Here is a 27,174-nt window from a genome sequence, read left to right as displayed (position 1 = left end):
AACAAGATTTTACCACTAAGGGGTGTGCACCATGTGTTCTGAAAAGATGTCAATTCCTGCAATATCCGGACTGCTGGTTGGGATTGAACACCTAGGGCTCCTTTTAGTAAGGTGCGCTATCATTTTTAGTGTAAACTGTGCACCAAAAAACTAATACCAGCTCAATGCTGATGTTAGCGTCTAGCTCGCGCTAAAACTGCTAGCGCAGCTTAGTAAAAGGAGCCTGTAGTCTATGGAATCCAGAAGGGACGTAACAGAAAAATTGTTTTAATTTATTAAAAGTTTCATAGAGTTTCTTCTAGTCCTAATGTCATTGCCTTTGACCAGAATCTTTCTCGAATTATATAACTCACATTTTCTTATTTGTTGTTTTCCCATGCTCTGCATATCAAAGACACAATTCCTGAAGTTCAAAATGGTTAATGAATCATGCAATTTTGCCAATGTGTTTGACCTCCTGAACCACAGTATAGCATAACTGTGCCAAAATCCATTATTTTGCTTTAACTAAACTGACCAGTGTAAATAAATACTAGCACAAACAAGAAGGCAATGTTTTAATCTGATAAAAAAAGTGTACAAAAATATTCCAATCAGAAAATGAAAAGCATGGTATCACAGAAATAATGTCTCAAAGGACAAAAGAGGAATGAACATTAATAATTTTTTTTAAAGAACTTTAGCCAGCACTGATTTCTAGATGAGCATACTACTTAAAATGTGGTGGCACATTCTCTACTAGGTCCTTAAGGCAACTTATTCATATTAAATTTACAGTTGGATTTGATGTTAATGTTAACATCTCAGAACAGATGCTGATATAATGCCCTCACAACAGCTGCCAGGTTTACAACAGCAGCTATTTTTTTTAGGTTACAACCAAGCTTGCAGTGGAACTTAATATTAGAAACTGTTTTCCAAACAATAACAAAAATAATCAGTTTTTCAATTAAATTTTATTGTAAACACATTTGGTATAATTAATGTTCTTATTGATCATCATCCAGTTGCTCCAAAAGGGTTCTTCTTCGGCTTTCTAATTCTCCTTCACTCAGCTCACTGCCTGATGTATCCCAATTGCCCTGCAAAGAAATGTAACCAATGACTATTATAGGTCCAGATATCTGTACGATCGAGAGTCCACTATTTCTGGTATCTTTAGTCCTCACCTGTGTGTATTGTGCTCTGTTTATGGCAGCAATACGTATTCAAGATGGAAATAAAAGGACATAACGTTCCATTGTGTGAAAAAGTATACAAGTTAATAAAGTGGAATCCATTATTTTAGTCTTTGCTTTGCACAACACGCACACTGAAATATAGCCAAGTGAAATTTTTCACAGGTCCAGGTATTTCAAAACAAAATGTTACAGGTTTTTTTTCTTTTTAAGCTTACAGAATTACAGCATTTCCTTAACGTCATTCATTAGCACAGTTTTTGCAGTTTCACTTCACAGATTCTTAGGGCTCATTCATAGGCAACAGTGACTTACAATCCCATGGAATTAACATGGAAAATTTAGTATTAGGGGGAAAGTAGTCCTGAAGTGCCCAGCTTTTGCAGAAATGGCATGTACATTGCTCTACAACTTTCACAGCCTTCCTCCTAGTACCTAATTGACATACACGGCACTTAGAAGATATATTAAAACATGAAAATACTTTGTACAACATGTTGCTCTTTGCCTAACTAAATACAGATGAAAAGGGATTTTAAAAAGCAAACAAATTGCAACATTAAATTAAGACAAAACAAAAATATACAAAAACAAATGTGTCAACTTTCAGATCATTCTTCAAGCAACTTTACTTGGAGTGGATCAAAGGCATTAAGCAGAATGTCATTCAATATTTGAACAACCAGTTGACATTTATGAATAATAAAGGATTAACAGTGTAAATACATTATCTACTAAAAGCAGTGTACCATAGAGAAACACAAAAGGTTTACATGTGTACACGGTACATTTTGAACTGGAAGAAAACCAATTTCATATACTTCCTAGTTACTGGCCTTAATGCTCCCTCAGTTGGTCTTATTCCTAGGTATTTTTTTCAGAGATTTTTTTTACACTTCAACACAGAAGCACAATCTTTTCTCATAATCACACAGAACATTTCCCAGTCTATTTCTGTTATTCAAGTTATATTGTTTTACAGGTACAAATGTGAAGCTTACAATGGAAGTTGGGCTAGGCCCTAATATAAATCAACATAGTGCCCCAATTTAATGGAATGATGGTGTCAGTGATTGTATCAAAAACTTTAAGCTTTGTTTGGACCTTAAAAATAAATACCTGAACTAAAACAGGGAATTTGAATTATTAATTCTGCACATGAAATGTCACTACCTTGTTTCAGGGTATCCATTGTACTTAATAATAAATAAATGTAGTGTAAAAACAGATTCCCCTTTCTGCTAAAGCTGAGCACCATTTATATCAAATAGTTTTTATTTCCTCTTGAAAAGCTGGCTTCTTTATACCCTTCCCATTGAGTACACCCATCATATTGTATTTTTAAATTTTTCCACGTTCCTTACTGTATTCTTAAACAAATGTTATGACCACCTGTAGATGAAAGAGTACTACAGTCCTTTCACACGCTTTTTTTTTGGGGGGGGAGGGGGGGAATCTGACTCAATGGCAATGGCTCTGCCAACCCCTGCTCTTTTACTTCTTTCAGCAGTTTGAGTTCTCTCCTGCAGTTTTAGGCTTCAGACCAACACCATTGCATAAGATCTTAACATAGTTTCAGCAAAAGATACCACTTATTCATTGGACATTTCCAGGTAAATTCTATAAAGTCGACAGCATTTAGGCATCAAGAATGCATACAAATTAACAGAATAGCCAAATTAACCTGATTGAATTTTTTGATTGGGTGACCAGAGAGTTGGATCAAGGACATATGCTAGATGTAATTTACTTAGATTTCGGCAAAGCCTTTGACACGGTTCCTCATAGGAAGCTCTTGAACAAACTTGAAGGGCTGAAGTTAGAACCCAAAGTGGAGAACTAGATTAGAAACTGGTTGACGGACAGATGCCAGAGGGTGGTGGTTAACGGAAGTCCCTCAGAGGAAGGAAAGGTGAATAGTGGAATCCCTCAGGGTTCGGTGCTGGGGCTGATCCTGATCAATATGTTTGTGAGTGACATTGCTGAAGGGTTAGAAGGAAAGGTTTACCTTTTTGCTGATGATACCAAGATTTGTAACAGAGTAATAATAATAATTTTATTCTTATATACCGCCAAAGTCGTAGTAGTTCGAGGCAGTTTACAATAAAGAAGAGCTGGACAATCAGCAAATATAGGTACAATGTAAAGTCATCAACATACAGGTGGGCAGGATGCAGGAGGTATAAGAGAAATTGGGGAACAATTCAGTTTGTGTTGGAGAGATAAGGCTTAAGAGGTCTTAGGTTACAAATCGGTTAAACAAGTTTGTTCTTACTAATTTTCTGAAATTTAGGTAGGATGAGGAGTGTGTGATATTACTCAGCCAATCGTTCAGTTGATCTGCTTGGAAAGCAAGTGTTTTGTTCAGGAATCTTTTGTAAGGGCAGGTCTTTAGTGTTGGATGGTTAAACAGATGGACTCTGCGTGTGGGTCTGGATGAACAATCTAAGTTAAAATGGGGAACCAAGTACTTGGGGGCTGAACCAAGAATGGATTTGAAACAGACAGGCAAATTTGAACAGTACTCTAGCTTCAAGGGGTAGCCAGTGGAGTTTTTGGTAGTAGGGAGTTATGTGTTCCCATTTTCTTAACCCAAAGATCAGTTGGATTGCCGAGTTTTGGATGATTCAGAGTCTTTGAATGGTTTTTTTGAAAGACCCCAAAATAAATGATGTTGCAGTAGTTGAGTAAGCTCAGAATGGAGGATTGGACCAGTAAGCGGAATGAGATAGCATCGAAGTATTTTCTGATGGTTCTTAGTTTCCATAATGTTGAGAAGCCTTTTCTGACCAGTGAGTCGGTGTGAGCTTCAAGGGTAAGGTAGCGGTCCAGAGTCACTCCCAGAATTTTTATGGAATCTGTAATAGGAAAGACTTGACCATTCAAGGAAATTGATGAATCTTTGATTTTGTTGTTTGGGCTTGCCAGGAAGAATTTGGTTTTTTCTGAATTGAGTTTCAATTTGAATTCGGCCATCCATAGTTTGATTTGCTTTAGGATGGATGCCAGGTGTTTCTTCGTCTCGGGGGTTAGGTTTGTTAGGAGAAAGACTATGGTGATGTCATTAGCATAAATGTAGAATTTGATTTTTAAACTTTGCAATAGATTCCCCAGTGAGGTCATGTAAATGTTGAACAGGGGATAGGGGGGAGCCCTGTGGGACTCCACACAAGTTTACCCAGCTCAAGGAATGAGTATTGTCACTGTAAACTTGGTATGATCATTTACTCAAGAACCCCTGGAACCATTTTAACACATAACCAGAGAGACCAATTGACTCCAAACAGTCCATAAGAATAGCATGGTCGACTAAGTCGAAGGCATTACTCAAATCAAATTGCAGGACTAGTGCACTTGTACCCTGGCTAAATAAGCTATGGAGGGAATCTAGCAGTGAGGCAATAACAGTTTCAGTGCTGTACCCGGAACGAAAGCCTGACTGGTTATTTAGTATGCTGAATTTATCCAGATAGATTACTAAATCCTGGTTGATCAGACCTTCCATCAACTTTACAAAGAAGGGAATGCTCGCGATGTGTCTGCAATTTGATGTCAGCTTGATGTATTCTTTGGGATTTTGTACAATCGGTGTGATCAGGATCTGGCCTAGGACCTCAGGAAAAGTACTCGACAGTAGAAGAGAAGAAAGCCAAGTGTGTAACTTGGCTTTGAAGGTGACCGGGGCAACTTTCATAACATTTGGTGGGCAGCAGTCTAATTTGCAGTAGAAGACAGCATATTTTGAGTAAAGCTTGCAGAATTGTTGCCAGGTAGGGATGGTAAAATTGTTCCAGAACATATCTGCCCTAGGTTCATCTTTGAGTTGAGCAATTGGGAAGTTCAGGTGGTTGGTAGTAATGACCGGTAGGGAGGATCTCAGGTTGGAGATTTTGTTGTTGAAAAACTCAGCCAGGGCATTGGCCGATGATGGGGAATCTGAGGTAGGACAGGTTACAGTCTGAATGTCGTACAGACTGTTGACTAGTTTGAAAAGATTTTTGATGTCAATGTTTGGAGAACCGATTTTTTGGGCGTAAAAGTTAAGAGCATTTAGTTGATTTTGTACTCTTTTAAATTTTGTTCTCCAATTCACTCTCTCTTTACTATCTCCAGATTTCAGCCATAGTCTTTCAAGTTTTCGTAACTCCCGTTTCACCGATCCTAATTCAGCGTCAAACCAGCCATCCAGATTTTTGTTCCTCATTTTCCTTGATTTTATGGGGGCCATTTTGTTTAGGATCTGCATGCTCGTGTTGGTCCAGGAGTCTACTGTAAATGAGTCTGGATCTGGGTTGGAAGAGATGTCGTAGTGTGACCAGAATTCCACTGGGTTTACCAAGCCTCTAGTGGCTATCACTTTCTTATTCCTTTTTGCCATCTTGGGATTGGATGGGGAACATCTTGCTTGCCAGCTAAGTTGGAAATTGCATAGTCGGTGGTCCGACCATAGGGAATTAGTCCAAGTGGCTTGCTCCCAGAGAATCTTGGGATAGACTAGTTCTTTGGAGGAGAAGGTTACTAGGTCTAGTTGATGACCTCTTTGATGGGTCTTTTCTGGGGTCGGCACGAAGAAGTCTAGGGAAGTGATGAAGGAGTAAACATCTGAAAACCTGGTTATTCTCAAAAATGTAACTCCTCCTCCCTCTCTGGTTATTCTAGTCCTCTAAATTTTCTCTTCATTTTGCCTCTTCCCTCCACTGGAGTTCCTTTCTACCCTAACTCTTGTTAACCGTGTCGAGCTTTACGAATGTAGAGATGATGCGGTATACAAACCTAAGGTTTAGATTAGATTAGATTGTAAATCTTTAAGGTCACACTGCTCTACCTGTTCTAGGTGAATGTTCAGATTGCTGGCCAGTAGGTTGTAGGGATCTTTAATTGAGTTTGTGAGGAGAAATTTGGAGAAGTTGTCTTTTGTGGTGGACCATTCCTTAGGAGGGATGTAAAATAGCGTGATAATTAAGCCATCTTTTAGTTGGTCTGATTGGAGTTTACAGGAAAAGATTTTGAGATCCGTTGAGGATTTTGAGGCTAAGATGGTGGACTGGAATCTCTCGCTATGATGGCTAGTCCTCCCCCTCTTCCCCTGGTTCTGGGTAGAGATATGATTTTAAACCCAGGTGGAAGATATTTGTCATTATCGGAGATCAACCATGTTTCAGTAAAAAGAATAAAATCAGGGTTTGTCTCCTCTAGCCAATCTTTAACCAGCTGATAGATTGGATGTTTAAGTAGAAACCTTAAACCTTTTGTAGGTGGGGGAGTCAGCAGGTACTGAGTAGAAAATTTTCTTTAGCGATCGGTGTTTATTACTGTAAGATCTCTTTGGTTTACGTGAGGGGGGAACAACCGGGATTTGAAAAGGGCCCCATTCAGAACAGTCATGAATGAAACGATGGGCGGACCTGTGGGGTTCTGGGTTGGTAGGGCGAGACCTTAAGAGGATTGGAATCGGGGTAGAGTGTAGTGCTTCAGTGGACCAGCTTTTGTAACAAGACCAATAAAACATAAGAAATAATGTTAGAAAGTTGTGTATAGAAGCCATCATGGAATTGAGTGGTACAACAGAGTTTGAGATAGCTTTATCTGGAATAGATAATAGATTAACCATGCAAAATACTTTTTCATGTTTTCCACCCCCGAGGAGGGAGTGGAAAACATGAAAAATGATCTACAAAAGTTAGAGGAATGGTCTAATATCTGGCAACTAAAATTCAATGCAAAGAAATGCAGAGTAGTGCATTTGGGGATTAATAATCGGAAGGAGCCGCATATGCTGGGAGGTGAGAGACTGATATGCACGGATGGGGAGAGATACCTTGGGGTGATAGTGTCCCTAGATCTAAAGGCAAAAAAAACAGTGCAACAAGGCAGTGGCTGCTGCCAAAAGGATGCTAGGCTGTATAAAGAGAAGCATAACCAATAGAACAACGAAGGTGTTGATGTCCTTGTATAGGTCGTTGGTGAGACCCCAGTTGAAGTATTGTGTTTGTTTTGGAGACCGTATCAGGCAAAGGACACAAAAGGCCTTAAAGCGGTCCAGAGAAGGGTGACGAAAATGATGGGAGGTTTGCGTCAAGACATATGAGAAGAGACTGGAAGCCCTGAATATGTATACCTTAGAGGAAAGGAGGGACAGGGGAGATACGATTCAAACGTTTAAATACTTGAAAGGTATTAACATAGAACAAAATCTTTTCCAGAGAAAGGAAAATGGTAAAACCAGAGGACATAATTTGAGGTTGAGGGGTGGTAGACTCAAGAGTAAGGAAATTATTGTTTACTAAGAGTGGTGGATGCCTGAAATGTGCTCCTGAGAGAAGTGGTGGAGATGAAAACGGTGACGGAGTTCAAAAAAGCGTGGGATTAACACAGAGGATTTAGAATCAGAAAATATTGCAGAACTAAGGCCAGTACTGGGCAGACTTGCACAGTTTGTGTCTGTATATGGATGTTTGGTGAAGGATGGGCTGGGGAGGGCTTCAATGTCTGGGAGGGTGTAGATGGACTAGAGTGAGCTTTGACGGAAACTTCAGTAGTTGGAACCTAAGAACAGTACCAGGCAGAGCTTTGAATTCTTGCCCAGAAATAGCTAAGAAGAAGAAAAAAAAAAAAAATCCAACAAATTTTTAGATTGAAATCAGGTTAGGCAAACTGGATGGACCATTCAGGTCTTTATCTGCTGTCATCTACTATGTTATTATGTATATTCTGGGTATACACTATTCTATAAAATGGAGCTTAAATGCAATGACATAGTTTGAAGGTGGGTATATACAGTATAGAGCCACAGTGAGTGTAATATGGGCAGTGTGTGCAAATGATAGCATTTATGTGCGTTTTTTCAGCAATCTACGTGCGAGCATTTATACCTGCTCTGTGTATGCGGATATTTTACCTGTTAAGCTAGTAATCCAGGGGTAGGGAACTCTAGTCCTCGAGAGTCATATTCCAGTCGGGTTTTCAGGATTTCCCCAATGAATATGCATGAGATCTATGTGCATGCACTGCTTTCAATGCATATTCACTGGGGAAATCCTGAAAACCCGACTGTAATATGGCTCTCGAGGACCGGAGTTCCCTACCCTTGTAGTAATCTATAAAAGCAAATGCCTACTTTCCTTCACAGAATAGGCTTCAGATATCAGGTGCCTAAATATAGGCACTCCATTTATAGAATTACCCTCTTCATGCAGTCCGTCCCTTAACTGAGACACTTCCAAAGCATAATTCAACTTCAAATATATAATTCTGCATAAATCCTAAACACTGAAAATCAGAACAATCAAGATGGAACTTGTTGGGCCTAATAACTGTATACTTACACTACAGATGGTGTATGTTAAAACTGTTCATGAACATCATTTAAGCAATCCTAGATTTGGTCCTTAAGTTTTAATCCACATTGTTCTCTCAATGAACAATGAAGATTACTCTCAGCTCCACCAAGGTTTCTATATGGAACATTTTCTCTTGCATTGCCTAAACCTAAGGATGTGAAAATTAGTTCAAAGCAGCACCCCATTCAAACTAACTTCTGTCCTAGCTATACAGAAAGGTCAGAGAACTCCAAGACTTTTTTTTTCTGATATGGCTGCCTGTAGCATGGTTGTAATAATTGTATTTCAATGCTTAACAGATATGGTATTAAATTACAAGTCAAAGTAATATTGTATAAAGTTTCCAAAAATACTAGATAACCTACTTGGCACAGAGAGACTGCAGTTCTCATATCAAAAGGGAGGGCCAGATGTTTCAGACAAGTGGCACGGAGGAGGAACAAGAAATAAACAGTAAGACAATGGAGTGATGAGGCTAGCACTGTAACAAAATTTAGATATGCTCTGGACTGATACAGCTTCAGCAGTGGTAGGAAAAGGGTTGAGAAGCCAGAATGGACACTCATCTGATCATGAGCTGGATGGCAGCAGCAGTGCCAGTAGCCTCAATTGAACCAGTTGAAAGTTCTATATAAGCTCTATAATCGGGATCATGATGTCCTCTAGCATGCATTTTCCTCTTAAGGCACCGACATGATGCACATATATATATTTAAAAAAAAAACCAAACAAAAAACACGCATGTAAAAATAAACGAAAGCTGGTAGCACTATAGCAAAATATCAGACAGTTCCTCCTATGCTAGGAATGACTAAGCTTAGAATACTTAATGAAAAATGGAGAACAAAAACAAATCACTCAGATCAAAAAAATAGAAAAGAAAATCCACTAGTTGAGTCAAAATCACATCCAAAAAAAAAGGGGGGCTCAAACTCAAAACTCAATTACTTATGCAATTTGGTGCTCTAGCTACAGTCAAACCTCGGTTTGCAAGTAACCCTGTTTGCGAATGTTTTGCAAGATGAGCAAAACACTCAGCAAACTTTTGACTCGCAAACCGAGTGTTGACTCGATTTGCGAGCACCCCCCCCCGATAACCGGCATCGCTTCCCCCCCGCTCGCAAAGGCCCCCTTGCTCCAACCGGCACCCCCCCCACCGCGCGAACCGGCCCCCCCCCGCCAGTACAATTTAAATTTATCCACCTCCCCGTCTAGCACCAGCACCGGCACGCAGGCACAGCTTGTGTGCCTAGAAAATCTTCCGGCTTTGGTTCATAGACAAAGTGCGCCTTTGTCCTGGCGCGCTTTTGACCTGACACCTCCGGCTTCTGCCTGCCTGCCTTGAGCATGCATCTGTGCATGCTCAAGGACTTCTAATTCTCCCTCTCGTCGAGATTCTCGGCGAGAGGGAGAATAGAAGTCCTTGAGCATGCACAGATGCATGCTCAAGGCAGGCAGGCAGAAGCCGGAGGTGTCAGGTCAAAAGCGCGCCGGGACAAAGGCGCGCTTTGTCTATGAACCGAAGCCGGAAGCTGGAAGATCTTCTAGGCACACGAGCTGTGCCTGCATGCCGGTGCTAGACGGGGAGGTGGGTAAATTTAAGTTGTACTGGTGGGTGGGGGGGGAGGGGGGCGGTTAGCACGGTGGAGGGGTGCCGGTTGGAGCGAGGGGGGGAGCGATGCCGGTTATTGGGGGTGGGGGGGGGGGAACGTATCAAAGCGAGTTTCCATTATTTCCTATGGGGAAACTTGCTTTGATAAACGAGCATTTTGGATTACGAGCATGCTCCTGGAACGGATTATGCTCGTAATCCAAGGTACCACTGTATCTCCTTCATACTGGGAATCACAAACCATACAAACTGTCTATGAAGATAATTTTTTCCTCCTGTGATATCCTACTTAAACAATAAAATAAGCTCCTGTAATAGCTGTTAAATATTTAAGTCATAAAAGTCTGGACAAGATAGATCCTTACTCAATGCCCGACACTCTCCAGTTGAAAGAAAGACTGCCACAAGATTATAGCTACTAAAGGAATACCCAAGCCCTAACTGCCTGAAGCTATGCCTCCTGAAGCTAATCACTGAAGCTGGAGTTCCTGGACCAACACAATTTCTTCAGATATTGCTGCAATTGGGTGCATATAGAGTAGAGGTACCCGATTCAAATCAATTCATTTTCAGAAAAAAATGGAATCACTGATTCATTAGCACTGGCACCAGCCCCCTCGCGCCAATCTATTTTGCAGAGGCCCGTTCAGGCTCTCTCTCTGCTGGAGTCCTTCCATCTAATGTAACTTCTTGTTTCGCAAAACAGGAAGTTACATCAGAAGGAAAGATTTTGGCAGAGGGAATGCCTGAGTGGGTCTGTGCGTGCAGATCAGTGGCAAGGTGAGCCCACATCTCCCTGGCTTCTTTTCGACTCCTTGTCTTCCTATATTGAGTTCTGCCTTTTATTCTTTTACATTACATTAGTTTCTTTTATTCTGCCAATACTTTATGGTTCTAGGCGGATTACAAAAGGATGAGATTCTGGTCATATCCAGAAGATTACAGGGAAGTTATTGGTTGGAACATTTATAGTCTGGTGATGGAGTGAGGTAATTGGTTGTATCAGGAGTTTGTCTTGATATATTTCTTGAATAACTTGGTTTTTATTTCCCTTCTGAAGGTTTTGTAGTTTTGCGCTGAGATTAGTAAATTGGAGATGTGGCTATCTAGTATAGCTGCTTGCGTGGCGAGTAGTCCATCGTGTATTTTTTTTTACGCTGAATGCCTTTGATTGGGGGGTGGGTGAAGGGTGTCAGAGTTCTCCTTGGTCTGGAAGAGTTGTTCCGAGTTAGGCGAGTGTTCAGGTAGGATGGTCCATTGCCATGTAGGGTTTTGAAGAGCAAGTAGTAGAATTTAAAAAGTATTCATGCTTGTACAGGTAGCCAGTGTGTGTCTTGGTAGGCGGCGGTGATGTGGTCGTACTTCTTCAGTGAGTAGATCAGTCTGAGGGCTGTGTTTTGCACTGTTTGTAGTTGTTTTATCATGGTGGTGAGGCAGAGTAGGTATATGGTATTGCAGTAGTCTGGTAGGCCTAGTGCTTGGACCAGGAATCTGAATTGTGTGTTATCGAAGAATTTTCGAATTTGTCTTAGGTTAATCATGAATGTGAAGGCTTTATGGAATGTTTTGTTGATATTATTATTTATTTATTTATGTATATACCACTTATATCCTAAGTGGTTTACATTCAGGTACGTTATCATCCCAGTGGGCTCAAACTCTATCTAGTGTATCTGGGGCAATGAGGGGATTAAGCGACTTGCCCAGGGTCACAAGGAGCAGTGAGGGATTTGAACCCACAACCTCAGGGTGCTAAGGCTGTTGATCTAACCACTTTGTCACAACCACGCAGTTGCATGGTACAACCTCTATCGTCACCTCTAGTAGTTTTAGGTGGGGGTTGTATGGTGTATGAGATGGAGTTTATTTTAAGGTTTGTTATGGTAGGGGCTCTGTCGTTTTCAAGAAGTAGGAACTTTGTTGTGTCTGGGTTTAGCTTTAGTTTGTGGGTTTTCATCCATTGTTTTACTGTTTCTAGTATTTCGTGTAGTATATTTATTGTTATAGGGGTCAGCTGATTGAAAGGAAGAAAGATTTTGATATCCCCTGCATAGCTGTATGATGTTATGTTTAGTTGGTCTAACCAGGTGCCGAGTCAGGTGACCTATAGATTGTTGGGGATAGTGGGGATCCTTGGGGCACACCGCAAAGGTTGTACCGGGATTTTGATTCTTCTTTGTTTTTACTGGTCGGTCTCTGCCACACCCCTTCCCAGCATCTAATTCTTTCACCCTTCTCCCCACAAACAGCATGTTTCCAATCACCCTCCCCTTGCATCAACCTTTAATTTGTTGTAAAAGTTGCCGGGTGACTATAACGAGTCACAGGGCTATCTTGCCACCAGTCCCGGAGTCTTCTCTCCACTGCAGCCCATCCTAGCAGAAACAGAAAGTTGTCAGAGAGGGCGGGCCACAGTAGAAAGAAGTCTCCAGGACCGGCAGCAAAGTAGAGCTGTGAATTGTTACTGTCACCCAGCAACTTTTACAACAAATTAAAGGCAGATGTTTGTGTGTGTGGGGGTAATTGGAGAAATATGCCATTTTGGGGGAAATGGGTGAAAGGATTAGATGCCAGGAAAGGGTGCGGCAATGAGAGCCAACCAGTAAAAGAATAAAGGGCAGAACTCAATATAGACAGTTTTGGGAAATGGAGGGGGGAGGGGCTAGAGGGGGGACAGGGAACGATGGACTTGGGAGAGGATGGAGGTGACAGGAGAGAAGGCCTTGGGGAAGGACGGAGAGAGGGCAGGAGAGGGAGAGATGTCAAAATGGGTGAAAGGGGGCCAAGGAGAGATGGACTTGGTGGTAGAGGGCAAAATGGGGAAAGGGAGAGATGAATAGCTCCAAAAAAGAAGCAGGGGGAGGAGAGAGAGAGAGAGACAGGAAAGGCAGAAGGGGGGAGGGAGGGAGAAATGTCAGACTTGGGAGGAGGGAGTAGAAGGGCAGAATTGTGGGAAGGAGAGAGAGAAAGAAAGAGAATGATGGGTTACGATGGTAAAGGCTAAAAGTGGTGGATCAATGTGGGAGAGTTGTGAAGATGAGTGAGAGGAGAATGAGTAAAGAGGGTAGAAATGTGGTAATGGAGAGCAGATAAAAAGAAATAAAAGGGAATAAAAAGATGAACAATGTGAAAGCTAGGGAATAAGATAAAAGTTGATTAGATTAAAAGTGAAAAGGAATAAAGCAAGTGTTTGTTCCAATCTTTGACTGGATATTGCCTTGGTTAAATAAAAATGTTTAAGCTTAAAAAGCCGTGTCATTGAAAGTGAATCAAATTGAAAAATCGATTCAACAGAGTGAACTGAATCAAAACATTTTCCCCTGAATCAGGCAGCACTAAGACAAGTCCTGCTTACACCCACTAATAAGGCAAATACTTCCTCCAGATCCTAGCTACAGTACTGTCTCTATAAACTAGATTTCACCACCTTTTATAATAAATCACTTCCTTCAAACCTGAAATCTAAAATACCTGATGTTTCCAAATGACACAAAGGAAAAGGAATATGTGGGTCTCATTAAATTCCCAGAATAATGCCATAACCTCAAAAATCTTCATTAACATATGGTTTGCACCAAGGGAACAATACAAGATGCATCGTATTGAGACTACTAATGAATTGAAAGAGTAGGAACGCATATTGTGGTAAGATGGTATCATTGGCTGAAAAAACCCAGAAGTTATGCAATGATGTTGCAATGATTTGATGAAAGAAATGTAGCACTCTAAAGCTCATCACAGATGTTTTTAGATTAGTGCAATAAATGAACATTGGTCACCGCTTGCATTTATGCCTTTGTATCAGAGTGTACCAAAAAGACAATATTACATCAATTAGAAGTCCAAAAGTGATTGATCTTTTCTTTGGTTAACAGCCCCTTGAGTGTCTTCCATTTTGAGTGTCTTCTAAATATGTGCATTTATCACTTCATAAACACCGATTTTAACTATTTCCTTTTTTCAAGTATATGAAACATATCTCCAATCTGCAAAATAGTACTGTAGTACTAGTAAGGCTGGGATATGGCATTAAAGCAGCAATTCTCAACCAGTTTGTTGGGACACACTGGTATGTCACCAAGAGGTGGCAGGTATGTTGGCAAAAAACTGACAAATTAAACAGTGAGCCTGTACCTGTAAGCTGTGGACAGCAAAGACCCAGTTTCTCAAAGTCCCCATTAACTAGTCCCTATTTCTACTTCCCCACTACCCCCAAAAGATAAGTACTGCCACCAGCCTCAATTAGAAATGTTATAGATCTGCTGTTCGTAAGTTCTGGGTAGCATATTAGCAAGGCCTTGTGTTACTTTACATTATCTGGCAGTGAAGGAATTTTGTGTTGTTACTAAAGTGACACCAGAATTTTAATATATATTTATTTTGTATGAGAAGCTGTAAGAGAAACATCCCTAGCTCTATTCTCTGTAATGGGTAAAAGTTTATTGATCTTGACAATAAGTCAATATGAATTTGCCTAATCAAACCCCATATTGAAAGCTGTATGCAATACATTAGCCCAAGTTAGCCTTAAAGCCTATATTTCTTTAAAAAAAATAAAATTTTATTATTTTAAGTTTATTAAAAAAATAAATTTTGTTTCCAGAATGTTTTATTTCCCTTGCATCACTGTTAATAACAAAACATTTAGGATTTTTGTTCAGCTGTGGTGTGAATTTTAACTTTCAGCATGTCACACACATGATCATCATGTCAGGTGTGTCACAACAGAAGAAAGGTTGAGAACCACTGCATTAAAGCTTCAACCTTTGGGGGACTGACAAACTGAAAAAGTTATGAAGTGACATGAGATGCAGCCAGCATTGCCTCAGGAGGAGAGAATCTCAGCTAAGATGAAGTGATGGCAAGCTGTGATCTCATACATCACCTAATACAAAATGAAAATGAATAGCAGTGCTGCTGCCTTGATAGAAGTACATCAAGTTGATCCTTGCATCACCCCAGTCAAAACCCCACCAAAAAAACAAAACTAAGGCAGAGCTACTTTTGACTCACGGACTGATAGTAATTAGGATCAGAAGGCCCATTTAATCTGCCTGTTCCCTGTTCCAATACTACAAAGACTATTTGATCCCACACAATCCTCATGTTCTATTACATAAGGTATCTTCTATTCTCTTAAATTCTTGCTAGTGTTTTGGTCTTTACCACCACCATTTTTCTGTGAATAAATAATTTCTTATGCTACTTCTAAATCCACCCTTATGCCCCCATCCTTTGTTTACCCCCTAAGCCTCAAAAAGTCTTTTACTAGAATTTCCTTTCCACTGAAAAATTCTTGCTTCTTGCGCATTAGTTAACATCCTGTTCTTCCTCCAGGTATACATATCTAGATTTTTGATTCTCTATTTCACAGACACTGTAGTGTACATTCTGCATAAATTGTGTGTCCTAACCTGGACTGCCTCTATTGCTACTTGAAAAAAAATGAAAGAGACCAGCGAGTGAATAGGTGCTGGGGGAGTGGGGGGGAAGAGAGCATGAGATGCGGATTTGTAGTTCAAGTGAACTTATCAGCTGTGGCTCAAGATGGCAAAGTTTAAGAACTATTGGATTAAAGTCCTACTGACATCAAAAATTCTACCTTTAATACACTGATCTATATATAATGAAAAGCACTGGTTTTTATAAAATAAACAAAAATTTAAAAATACTAGAATGTCTCTCTGAGAGCTCTCCTTTGCCATTTATTTTTGGGCAGGTGGACTCCCTAAGGAGAGATACACTTTAAGTCCAAGGCTGCTGCTAGTTTGTAGTTTGCAATCTATAATCATAAATGAATCAAGTTATTCCAAAAAAAAGGTGCCACCCACAGCATGTTTGTTGACCTTTATTTCTATGTATCTAAGTGGACCTACATGGTAACCACACTACTTTATTTAAGTTATTACATGAAACATTGCTCCCCTCTTAATAAAAAAACAAAACCTATGTTACATGGCCAGAAAGGAACTGGCACTAGATACGAAATTTCTTTTAATAAGATGTATTATTGACACTACCTTTATAATTGCTAAAATAGTCCCCAGGCCAATTTTTTTTAGGTGGTGAGGTATGGTCAAGGATGTTAGATAGATGAGCCATCTGATAAAATGGGTAAAACCATTGCCTTCTGAAAAGTCTTTCCCGCTGACAGTTACACTAAAAACTTACAGAATCTTTTCCAGTTCGTTTTTTTGGAGATTTATGTCTAGAATCTGATCTTTGTTTAGCACGCTCCTTTTCATTTTCCTTATCCTTTTCTCTCTCTCTCTCTTTTTCTTTTTTGTCTTTCTCTCGTTCACCCTCTGATTCAGGAGAATCCTACAGCCACAAAAACAGATAGAAGAATAAAAGAATGAGTTTACAAATATTGCATGAAGAAGTCAAAAACAGTCTCGTTAGTCACTGCTCCTGATAACATTCATTGAGTTGTCTTATTTTTATGAACAGTGAATTCACCACCCTACTTACAGTAATGACGTTTCAATGAAATAAAACCTTAAGAACTTTACCATGGATGGTAGATGGGCTTGTGACAGCATATCACTTTTTGGAAGTTCTGATATAAATATCTTGAACTTCATGTGTAATCACAGAAATCCAGTACAAAGTTTAGACAAACAGTTCAGCTATCAAATAGAGGCAGAATGGATAAAATGAAGAATTAATATAAAACCTGTTTTAACTCACCTTAAGCTACAACTGAAAAAAGGGCTTGAATCTAATTCAAATAAATATAGTAAAATTTAGTATGAAAGTAACATAGTAAATGATGGCAGATAAAGACCTGAATGGTCCAATCAGTCTGCCCATTAGTTATACTCACTAAAAATACATGATTAAATTAACATATCTCTTTTCTTTGATATTTCTGGGCCACAGACTGTAAAGTCTACCTGGTATTGTCCTAGGTTCCAACTGCTGGAGTTGCCATCCAAGTTCACTCCAGCCTTTCCAACCATCCCATTGTTTGCAGGATATCTACGGTAAAGTCTGACCAGTAACGTCCTCGTGTTCCAAGTTAAATGAGTTCCCACTGATGCCCTCCCCAGCCCATCCTACAATGAATCACCATATATGGGATACAGACTATGCAAGTCTGTCCAATACCAGCCTTAGCTCTTTAATTTATACCATTCATTTTTCTAATTAGCTATCCTCTGTGTGTACCCCACACTTTTTTGAATTCCATCACCATTTTCCTCTCCACCACTTCCCTCAGGAGAGCATTCCAGGCATCCACCACCCTTCTCCATGAAAAGAATTTCCTAACATTACTCCTAAGTCTCTCCCTGCATAACTCAAGTTATGCCCTCTAGTTTAACCATTTTCCCTTCTCTGAAAAAGATTTGGTTCTATATTAATACCTTTCAAGTATATAATAATTCATCCAATAAATTTGTCTTTTTTCCAAACTTTTCCAAAAACAGAAAAACAGCTGGCATAATTAAAATGTGAAGTGAAAGAGGCTATTAGAGCCAAAAAAACATAATTTAAAAGAATGAAAAATGGATCCTAATGGAAAAAACAACCTGGCAATGGCAGGTTATGTTTAAATCTGTTTTTATTAACAAGAACCACACACCAACAAATGCAAAAATGGCAGATAAGAATTGAAATTAAACAAGACAGGGACTCCCCCCCTCCCAAGAGGACTGGACTCTGATGTAGAGAGTTGCGCGGGGACAGAAATCCCACTCGTCCCTGCCAAAATCCCAACTGCCCCGCGAGGAATCCCTCTATCCCCACCCGTCCCAGCGACAAATCCCTCCATCCCCACCTGTCCCCGCGACGAATCCCCTCCGTCCCCACGAGAAATCCCCTCTGTCCCCGCCCGTCCCTATAAACTTCAGAAATAGTTATTTTATTTAAATATGCTACTGAATTAAAGGCTCTGGTAGAGACCCATTTACAAATAAGCAAAGACACTTTATTAATTTGGAAATATTAATTGGGAAGAATACATACTTTGTAAATGGGTTTCTACCAGAGCCTCTAATGTAAATATAAAATATAAACACTCAGCTGATGAGGACCCCCAAGTTGTCAGTTGAGGACTTCCTCTGCAGTTGGCCAGGGGTCCCTTTTGTCAAGTTTGGCAGGCAGTAGTAGTATCCCTGAGTCACAGATGCTGGCATCTCAGTGGCTCATGGATGCTGCCAGCGACTGCTGCGCTTGGTGGAGGGGAGTTCTGGCCATCTCTGCTGGCGGTGCTTGGGGATCCCCATCGGTCACAACAAGGGTCAGCAAGTACTTCAACACTGTAGAAATAAAACCAGAAATGCATTTCCTTTTCTTTTGAACACAATACAAAAACATCTGCTATATACATTTCCCAAAGCTAATATATTTTAGTCAATTTTTCCATCAAGTTGGTCCCAATTTCTTTTTTCTGCTTTCCCATCTTCTGTAAATTCTTCTGTTGCTGTTCATTGGTTCCTCCTACAATGGTCCACCATTTATCCCTCTTTCATCCCCCGGACCATGTGCAGCATCTTTTGCCCCTGCCCACCAACCCAATGCCCAACATTTTTCCATGCCACATCTCTCCCTCCATTCCCTTTACCACTATGTCCAACATTCCTCCCTCTTGCATCCCTTTCATTCTGTCCCACTGTTCCCTTTCCATCACATTTATCCCTCTCATCTGTACCTCACTCCCTCCCTATGACCAAAAATTCTCCTTTCTTCCATTCCCCATGTACACAATCATTTATTTTTCCCTCTCATTGACACACCCACACCCAATTCTCCCTTTCTATTCCCTCCCCCACCTCAGCATCTCTTTTCCTACATTCCTCCATCCTCTCTCCCAAGTTCATGCCTTGAAGTTCTGTGTCCAAAAACACACTCCCTCCCCTTCTGTGTCCCACATTTGCATCCAGATAACAGCAAGGGTTGGAGGCAGCTCGAGCCGAGAGGCTCGTCTTCTTTTCCTGCCTACAGCACGAACATGTAGCAGACTGGAAGTCTTCCCCGTCAGAGATGACGTCGGAGGAAAGGCTTTGCATCAGTCATATGCAGCATGCAGGGCCTATTTGGAAAGAAACATAGAAAAATAGAAGATGACGGCAGAAAAGGGCCACAGCCCATCAAGTCTGCCCACTCTATTAACCCACCCCCTTGAGTCTGAGTGCTAGTGACCTTGACTTGACCCTCGTAGGGATCCCACGTGGATGTCCTATTTATTCTTAAAATCGAGCACGCTGGTGGCCTTGATCACCTGCACCGGAAGTTTGTTCCAATGATCTATCACCCTTTCCGTGAAGAAATACTTCCTGGTGTCACCACTAAATTTCCCCCCTCTGAGTTTGAGCGGGTGCCCCCTTGTGACTGAGGGTCCCTTTGGAAAGAATATATCTTTTTCCACCTCGACACGACCAGTGACGTACTTAAATGTCTCAATCATGTCACCCCTTTCTCTGCGCTCCTCCAGGGTATAGAGCTGCAGTTTGCCCAGTCTTTCTTCGTATGAGAGACCCTCGAGTCCGGCGACCATCCTAGTGGCCATCCGCTGGACCGATTCAGCTCGAAACACATCTTTCCGGTAATGTGGCCTCCATAATTGCACACAGTATTCCAGATGAGGTCTCACCATGGTTCTGTAGAGTGGCATTATGACTTCAGGTTTGCAGCTGACGAAGCTTCTATTGATACATCCCATCATTTGCCTTGCCTTAGATGAAGCCTTCTCTACTTGTTTGGCAGCCTTCATGTCTGCACTGATGATTACCCCCAAGTCCTGTTCCTCTGAAGTCCTAGCTAGCGTTTCTCCATTCAAGGAGTATGTTCTGCATGGATTTCCGCTGCCGAGATGCATGACCTTACATTTTTTAGCGTTGAAGCCCAGCTGCCATGTCGAGGACCAGTTTTCCAACATGATCAGATCCTGTGTCATACTGTCCTTGAGGTTGCTTTCACTTACTATGTTACACAGTTTGGCGTCGTCGGCAAACAGTGATACTTTACCCTGAAGCCCCCGGGTCAGGTCCCCTATGAATATGTTAAAAAGGGATGGTCCCAGGACTGAGCCCTGCGGCACTCCGCTAGTCACCTCCGAGGTCTCAGAGAGGGTGCCGTTGACCATCACCCTCTGAAGTCTTCCACTCAGCCAAACATTGACCCATGTCGTTAGTTTCTCACCCAACCTCATCGATTTCATCTTGTGTAATAGTCTACGGTGTGGGACACTGTCGAAAGCTTTACTGAAATCCAAGTATACTATGTCCAGAGCCTCTCCTTAGTCTAGCTTTCCTGTCACCCAATCAAAGAAGCTTATAAGATTGGATTGGCATGACCTGCCTCTGGTGAATCCATGTTGACAGGGATCCCTTAGATTCCCTTCATCCAATATCGAATCTAATTTGCCTTTAAGTAGAGTTTCCATGAGTTTACACACTATTGATGTGAGACTCACTGGTCTGTAGTTCGCAGCCTCTGCTCTGCAACCCTTTTTGTGCAGAGGAACGACGTTTGCTGTTTTCCAGTCCAGGGGTACTCTCCCTGTACTTAGGGAGAGATTGAAGAGCATGGCTAACGGTTTCGCCAGAACATATCCTAGTTCCCTGAGCACTCTTGGATGCAACTCGTCCGGTCCCTTGGCTTTGTTCACCTTGAGTCCTGACAGTTCTCTGTAAACATCAGCTGGTGTGAACTCAAAGTTCTGAAATGGGTCTTCCTTGCTTTGCTTTGCTTCCAGCTGTGGCCCGTGCCCTGGTACCTTGCAGGTAAAGACTGAAGTAATCATTCAGTAGTTTGGCTTTTTCAGAATCTGTTTCCACATAATTCCCGTCTGGCGTTCTAAGGCGTACTATCCCGTTTGCGTTCTTTTTCCTGTCGCTAATGTACCTGAAGAATGATTTGTCCCCTTTCTTGATGTTCTTTGCTAGAGTTTCTTCCATTCGAAGTTTGGCCTCCCTAACTTCTGTTTTGACCGCTGCGGACTTTGTCCTGTATTCAATGTTTGCTTCTTTTTCCCCGGTGCGTTTGTACAAGAGAAATGCTCTTTTCTTCTCCTTGACGAGGCGCGAGACCTTATCAGTGAACCATTGGGGTTTCTTTCTTCTTTGTTGTTTAGTTACTGATTTTATGTAGCGGATAGTTGCCTCATGAAGGGTCGATTTCAAGGTTGACCACATAACCTCCACATTATCCGTTCCTTCCTGAACCTGAAGCGTCTGATGGACGAAGTCTGCCATGTGTGCGAAGTCAGCACCCCGGAAGTTGAGTACCTTTGTTTTTTTGTTTGTGATCTAGGAAAGCCTTTCCTAAGGTTAAACCATACCATGTTATGGTCACTGGTGGCTAGCGGTTCTCCCACCGAGATCTCTGAGACACTTTCCCCGTTCGTAAGTACCAGGTCCAGGATGGCCTGGGCTCTAGTGGGCTCTAGTACCAATTGTTTGAACCGTACTCCCTTCATGGACGTCAATATCCTCCTGCTATCACAAGTTGTCGCTGAGAGTGTGTTCCAGTCTACATCAGGCATGTTGAAGTCCCCCAACAGAACAACGTTCCCCCGTAAGGTGATATTTTCAATGTCTTCAATTAAATCAGCGTCCTTGAGCTCCGATTGTCTTGGAGGTCTGTACACCACACCAAGGTACAGGCATTTTTCTCCGCCTCTGGCCAGGTTTACCCAGATGGATTCCCCAGTATACTTGAAATCCGTGATCCTGGTTGTTTTGATGTTTTCTTTGATGTAAAGTGCTACCCCTCCTCCTAACTTACCCTCTCTGTCTTGCCGAATCAGGTTGTATCCTGGTATAGTTATATCCCACCCGTGAGAGTCTGTGAACCATGTTTCGGAAATTGCTACTAGGTCTGCATTAACTATTTCTGTTTCCAGGTCTAGAAATTTGTTCCCTAGGCTGCGTGCGTTAACATACATAGCTCTCCACTCTTTTTGTTTATTAAGCTCAAGTAGAGAGCAACCCATTTGAGTTAGAGTGTCCCCTAGCGATTCTTTTGCAGTAAGGGTACTTACCTTAGACTTAGAAGCGGAGTTTTGGTTCGCCACATCAGGATTGTTACTTACTGCTCCGGTGTAAAAGTGGGTACCCACCCCCGACTTACCTAGTTTAAAGCCCTTCTAAGTAGGTGGGCTAGTCGGTGTCCGAAGACGTTCTTGCCTCTGTTGGTCAGGTGGAGTCCGTCTGGTCCCTGTAGTGTCTCTCCGTGATTCAGGAATCCGAAGTTCATTTCCCGGCACCATCGTTGTAACCACTCATTCGTCTTCAGGATACGTTCTTCCCTGTCCCTTCCTCTGACCCTAACAGGAAGAATTGAAGAGAATACTACCTGTGCTCCTGTCTGCTTCAGCCTCTTTCCCAGAGCTCCGAAGTCACTGGCTATGTCCTCCAGGGTGTTCTTGGCAGTGTCATTTGTTCCAACATGGATGAGCAGCATGGGGAAGTGGTCCTGGGGCCTGAGAAGTCTATCAAGACAGGTGGTCACATCTCGTATTCTGGCTCCGGGAAGACAGCAGACCTCCCTCGACTGCATATCCGGTCTGCATATTGGTCCCTCGGTGCCCCTCAACATGGAGTCCCCAATGGCTATGACTCTACGCTTCTTTTGGGTTTGTCGATCGATTATACCCAGGGATGGAGATATGTGTTGGATCTGGTCTTGCTCCTCGTCGGTAGTCTCCTCCTGCAAGACCTGGAATCTGTTCTTCAGGTTCAGATGTGGAGTCGATGTGGAGCTGCCCTGGTGAGCGCCCATGAGCTTGTGTCCTGAAAACTTTCTTTGCACGGCGGATCTGTTTGGTCTCCACAAGCCACAGAATTGAGGATTTCTCCCCCCCTCCACCAAGTTTTTTTTTTTTGCAGTGATTTTTTGCTCCAATTCACCTGCCATGCCTGTCCCCGGTGTCTGGCACCATCCGGCCTCTCCACTGCTGCCCTTCCTGAACTGTTGGGTGGTGTGGCAGTTCCATGGCCAGCCCATCCCCCTGTGCATGGACATTGTCTACAACCAGACCATCACGGCCCTATATATTGAGCATTTTTCTGTAACTGGCATCACCAAAATAAAGCAGTAAAAGCCCAAACAAACCAGGCTAGTAAATTCTCTGGTGCCTTTTCAGTTACTGTTATCTGGTAATTAACTGGAACTGCTGGGCCACAAGAACCAGGATGACGCCAGCCTGGAGGTGCACCAGTTCTACCCGCTGGTGAAGGTGCACTGCTCATCGGAGCTCAAGTTTTTCCTCTGCTCCATGTACACCCCGGTGTGCACGGTGCTGGAGCAGGCCATCCCGCCATGTTGGTCCACTTGTGAACGGGTGCGACAGGGCTGCAAGGCTCTGATGAACACTTCGGCTTCTAGTGGGCAGAACTATTCGGAAGACCGGGGGGGGAAGGGGGGGAGAGTAGGCACTGCTCTCCACCACCGCTCCTCCGCTCTATGGAGAGCCCAAGTACGCCACCTCTGACCACCTTTCCACTGCTCATGGGTGCTTGGAAGAGAAGGACTGCACGGCCCCTACGAGCCGGCCAGAGGCGACAGCTACATGTCCTTCAGCCAGGAAGAGATATGCCCGCTATCCTGCACATGACTGACTGGAGCCTTCTCTCCGACGCCAGTTCTGACGTCGCGGGTTAGACTTCCGGTTGGCTAGTGTGTGTGCTGCAGGTAGGAAAAGAAGAGGAGCCTCTCCTCTTGCTGCCTCCAACCCCGTGGGATCCCCGAGACCACGAGGGGGGTCCCACGGGATCCCCGTGACCTGAAGGGGGAATCTGCGGGATCCCTGCGGGATTCCCGTCGTCCCTGTTCAGCTCTCTACTCTGATGTCCTCCTAGGTTACAAAGGCGCCCCTATCCCCAAACCCCCCCTCCCAAGCAGACCCACCCTACATCCCCGCTCGCCCCAATCCCTACCTCCCCCCCAATCCAAGAACCAGAAAAAAACCCCAAGGTCAGACAGGCGGGGTAGGATACAACTACAGCTGTTCAAAATGCGACTACGACTCCGGGGAGGCAAACTGTCCAAATAAGTAGACCAAATATGAATAAAGTCTCTGCTTCTGCGGCAAGAGGAATAAGCCATGATGGCCTCCCATCCCAGAAGTTCGTGTAATTTATTCCTCCAATACCAGAAAGAGGGAGGAATATCAGCCAGCCAGAAATTCAAAATACACTTTTCCCCCAGCATATAACATTTGCTCAAAAACAATTTCTCAGCAGAGGTATAAACAGAAATCAGAGAAATGAGCAAACAGCATATGAAATACCGAGAGAGGGACAGGGACACGCAACAGGCCCCGAAGAAAGGAAGCCAAAGCCCCCTAAAAGCCCTGAATACTTTCACAACTCCAAAGCCCATGAAAGTATGAATTCACCTCCACGTGACAAGTATTGGGTGTCAACACAGCCCATATGGTAGGCCTGATTCTGGGAAGTATATGCTCTCAACAAGGTTCTGTAGTGGCAATGGCAGGTTAGATGCAAAGCATTGATAAAGAAAGATAAGAAAGAGGCAAAAACTCATAGCAATATTTTTTTGGGTACATCAGGAGCAGAAAAACTTTGAGGTAATCCATTGGACTGTTGGATGATCAAGGAACAAAAGGAGTGCTCAGGGAGGATAAGATCATAGAGGAGAGACTGAATGAATTTGCTTCAATCTTTACAGAAGATGATGTAAGAGATCTACCTGAACAGTTAATAATTTTCAAGGGTGACGATGTGGAGGAACTAAAATATTTTTCGGTGAATTTGGAAGATATACTAAGCCAAACTGATAAGTTTAAAAATCCAAGTTAAAAACTGATAAATCACCTGGACTGGTGGTATACATCCCAGGGTACTGAAAGAACTCAAGCATGAAATTGCTGACTTGCTGTTAGTGATCTGAAACCTGTTGCTAAAATTGTCTTTAGCACCTGGATTGGAGGGTGGTCAATTTTACGATTTTTAAAAAGGGTTCCAGGGGAGATCCGGGAAATTAGACCAGTAAGCCTGACTTCAGTGCTGGGAAAATGAAACAATTATAAAAAATACAATTGTGGAACACGTAGACAAACATGATTTAATGGAACTGAGTCAGCATGGGTTCAGCCGAGGGAGATCTTGCCATACCAATTTGTCTGACTTCTTTGAAGGTGTGAATAAACATGTGGATAGAGGTGAGCCGGTTGATGAGTGAGGCGATTAAATCTGAAGATGACACTAAGGTGTTCAAAGTTTTTAAAACGCATATAGATTGTGAAAAATTGCAGGCAGATCATAGGAAATTGGAAGACTGGGCATCCAAATGGCAGATGAAATTTAATGTGGACAAATGCAAAGTGATGCGCATTGGGAAGAATAACTCAAATCACAGTTACCAGATGCTAGGGTCAACCTTGAGGGTCAGCATCCAAGAAAAAGATCTGGGTGTCACTGTAGACAATATGCTGAAACCTTCTGCCCAATGTGCAGCAGTAGACAAAAAACCAACAAACAAGATGCTAGGAATAATTTAAAAATTGATAATTAACAAGACTTAGAATGTTACAATGCCTCTATATCGCTCCATGGTGCAACCTCACTTTGAGCATCACATTCAATTCTGGTCGCTTTATCTAAAAAACATGATATAGCGGAACTAGAAACGGTTCAACGAAGAGCGACCAAGATGATAAAGGGGATGGAATGCCTCTCGAATGAGGAAAGACTAAAGTGGTTAGGGCTTTTGGCTTCCCTGGGCCGCATTGGTCGAAAAAAATGTTTCTGGGGCTGCGCAAACGCTGCAGCAAGACAGAGGAGAGAGAAGGGAGCCGGCAAGACGGTAAACATCCAGGGGCAGCAGAGGAAAACACTGCATCACCCTCGACTGGGGGCCGCACAAAATTCTTCACAGGGCCGTATGCGGCCCTCAGGCTGCAGGTTGGACAACCCTGGGTTAGGGCTCTTCAGCTTGCAAATGAGACGACTGGGGAGAGAGATGATTTGACTCTACAGAATCTTGAGTGGTATAGAACGGATACAAGTGGATCGAACTTTTTATTCGGCACAAATGATAAAGACTAGGGGATACTCAATGAAGTTACAGGGAAATACTTTTAAAATCAATAGGAGGAAACATTTTTTCACTCAGATAATAGTTAAGCTCTGGAACGCAATGCCAGAGGTTGTGAAAAGAGCAGTTAACGTAGCCGATTTTAAGAAAGGTTATCCATTAGCTCCTATTGTTTTTACTGCAACTGCAAAACTGTGCAACTCCAAATGATAGGGCTGCCCTCCATACACCAGTACATAGCATACAGCACTGATGATAGTTTTAAAATTATCTTGTAGTTCTGGGAAATAGATGCAACCCCTGACTCTTCACTTCAGTGCATACTATTTGTCAAGGGCTAGGGGGTGAGGGAGTCCTGGACTAGAGTGGGTTCACCTCCTCAATGCCTGTTCCTGAAGAAGGTTAGTTGAGAGGCCTCCTAGGTTTTTGAATATTTAGACTAGAGTATTCTTAGGTTTAGAGCCAATTTAAAAATGTCTTATTCTGAATGTAGCGGGATTCAATTCCCCTGCAAAATGGACCAAAACTTTTGAGCTTTCTGAAAAAGGAGAAGGCCGATGGACCCCTTTCTGCAAGAAACACACATGAATACTGTTGAACATAGGAAGCTGCAATGGGATTGAATAGAGGAGGTAGCATACTCATCCTATAACTTGAAACAGAGAAGAGTAGCTATTCTGATATACAGGGAGGGTGGCTTTTACCAAACACAAACTGATTCAAGACTCTCAAGGTCACTATATTATTCTTGTGGGTGAACTGCAGGGTCCTAGGTTTGTCCTTTGCAATATTTATTCCCAAAATGTCTATTCCTATCAGTTCTTCTCAAAATTCGTGATTCCCAATTACATGTCCACAGTAGCAGGGGATTCAACATTATCAGTGTGTGCGACATTGATTGCAAACTGCCTACATTAGTCAGAAAGAATGTTGACACAACGGGTGTTAATTTAATGCTACAGACCCTCAATCTTATATTTAAGCATATGAACGTTATGTTAGATCTGCCATGCACGCAGACATCCTGGATGTAGTGTTC

At 42.3% G+C, this 27,174-nt stretch overlaps 1 protein-coding gene across 1 annotated transcript in view; it reads right to left on the bottom strand.

Annotated features, from left to right (window-relative positions):
• Positions 1-540: 540 nt before the first annotated feature.
• Positions 541-27,174, bottom strand: part of PRPF40A (pre-mRNA processing factor 40 homolog A) — a 235,613-nt gene continuing 208,979 nt past the window's right edge. Inside the window, 2 exon segments of the mRNA XM_033944203.1 lie at positions 541-1,082; positions 16,302-16,451. Coding sequence (XP_033800094.1) covers positions 990-1,082; positions 16,302-16,451 — 243 coding nt within the window. The 3' untranslated portion in view covers positions 541-989.

Source organism: Geotrypetes seraphini, chromosome 5 (genome assembly GCF_902459505.1).
Source record: "Geotrypetes seraphini chromosome 5, aGeoSer1.1, whole genome shotgun sequence".
Classification (NCBI taxonomy): domain Eukaryota; kingdom Metazoa; phylum Chordata; class Amphibia; order Gymnophiona; family Dermophiidae; genus Geotrypetes; species Geotrypetes seraphini.
Note: the sequence above shows the minus strand (reverse complement) of the source record. Positions and strands in the feature narration are given on the sequence as shown.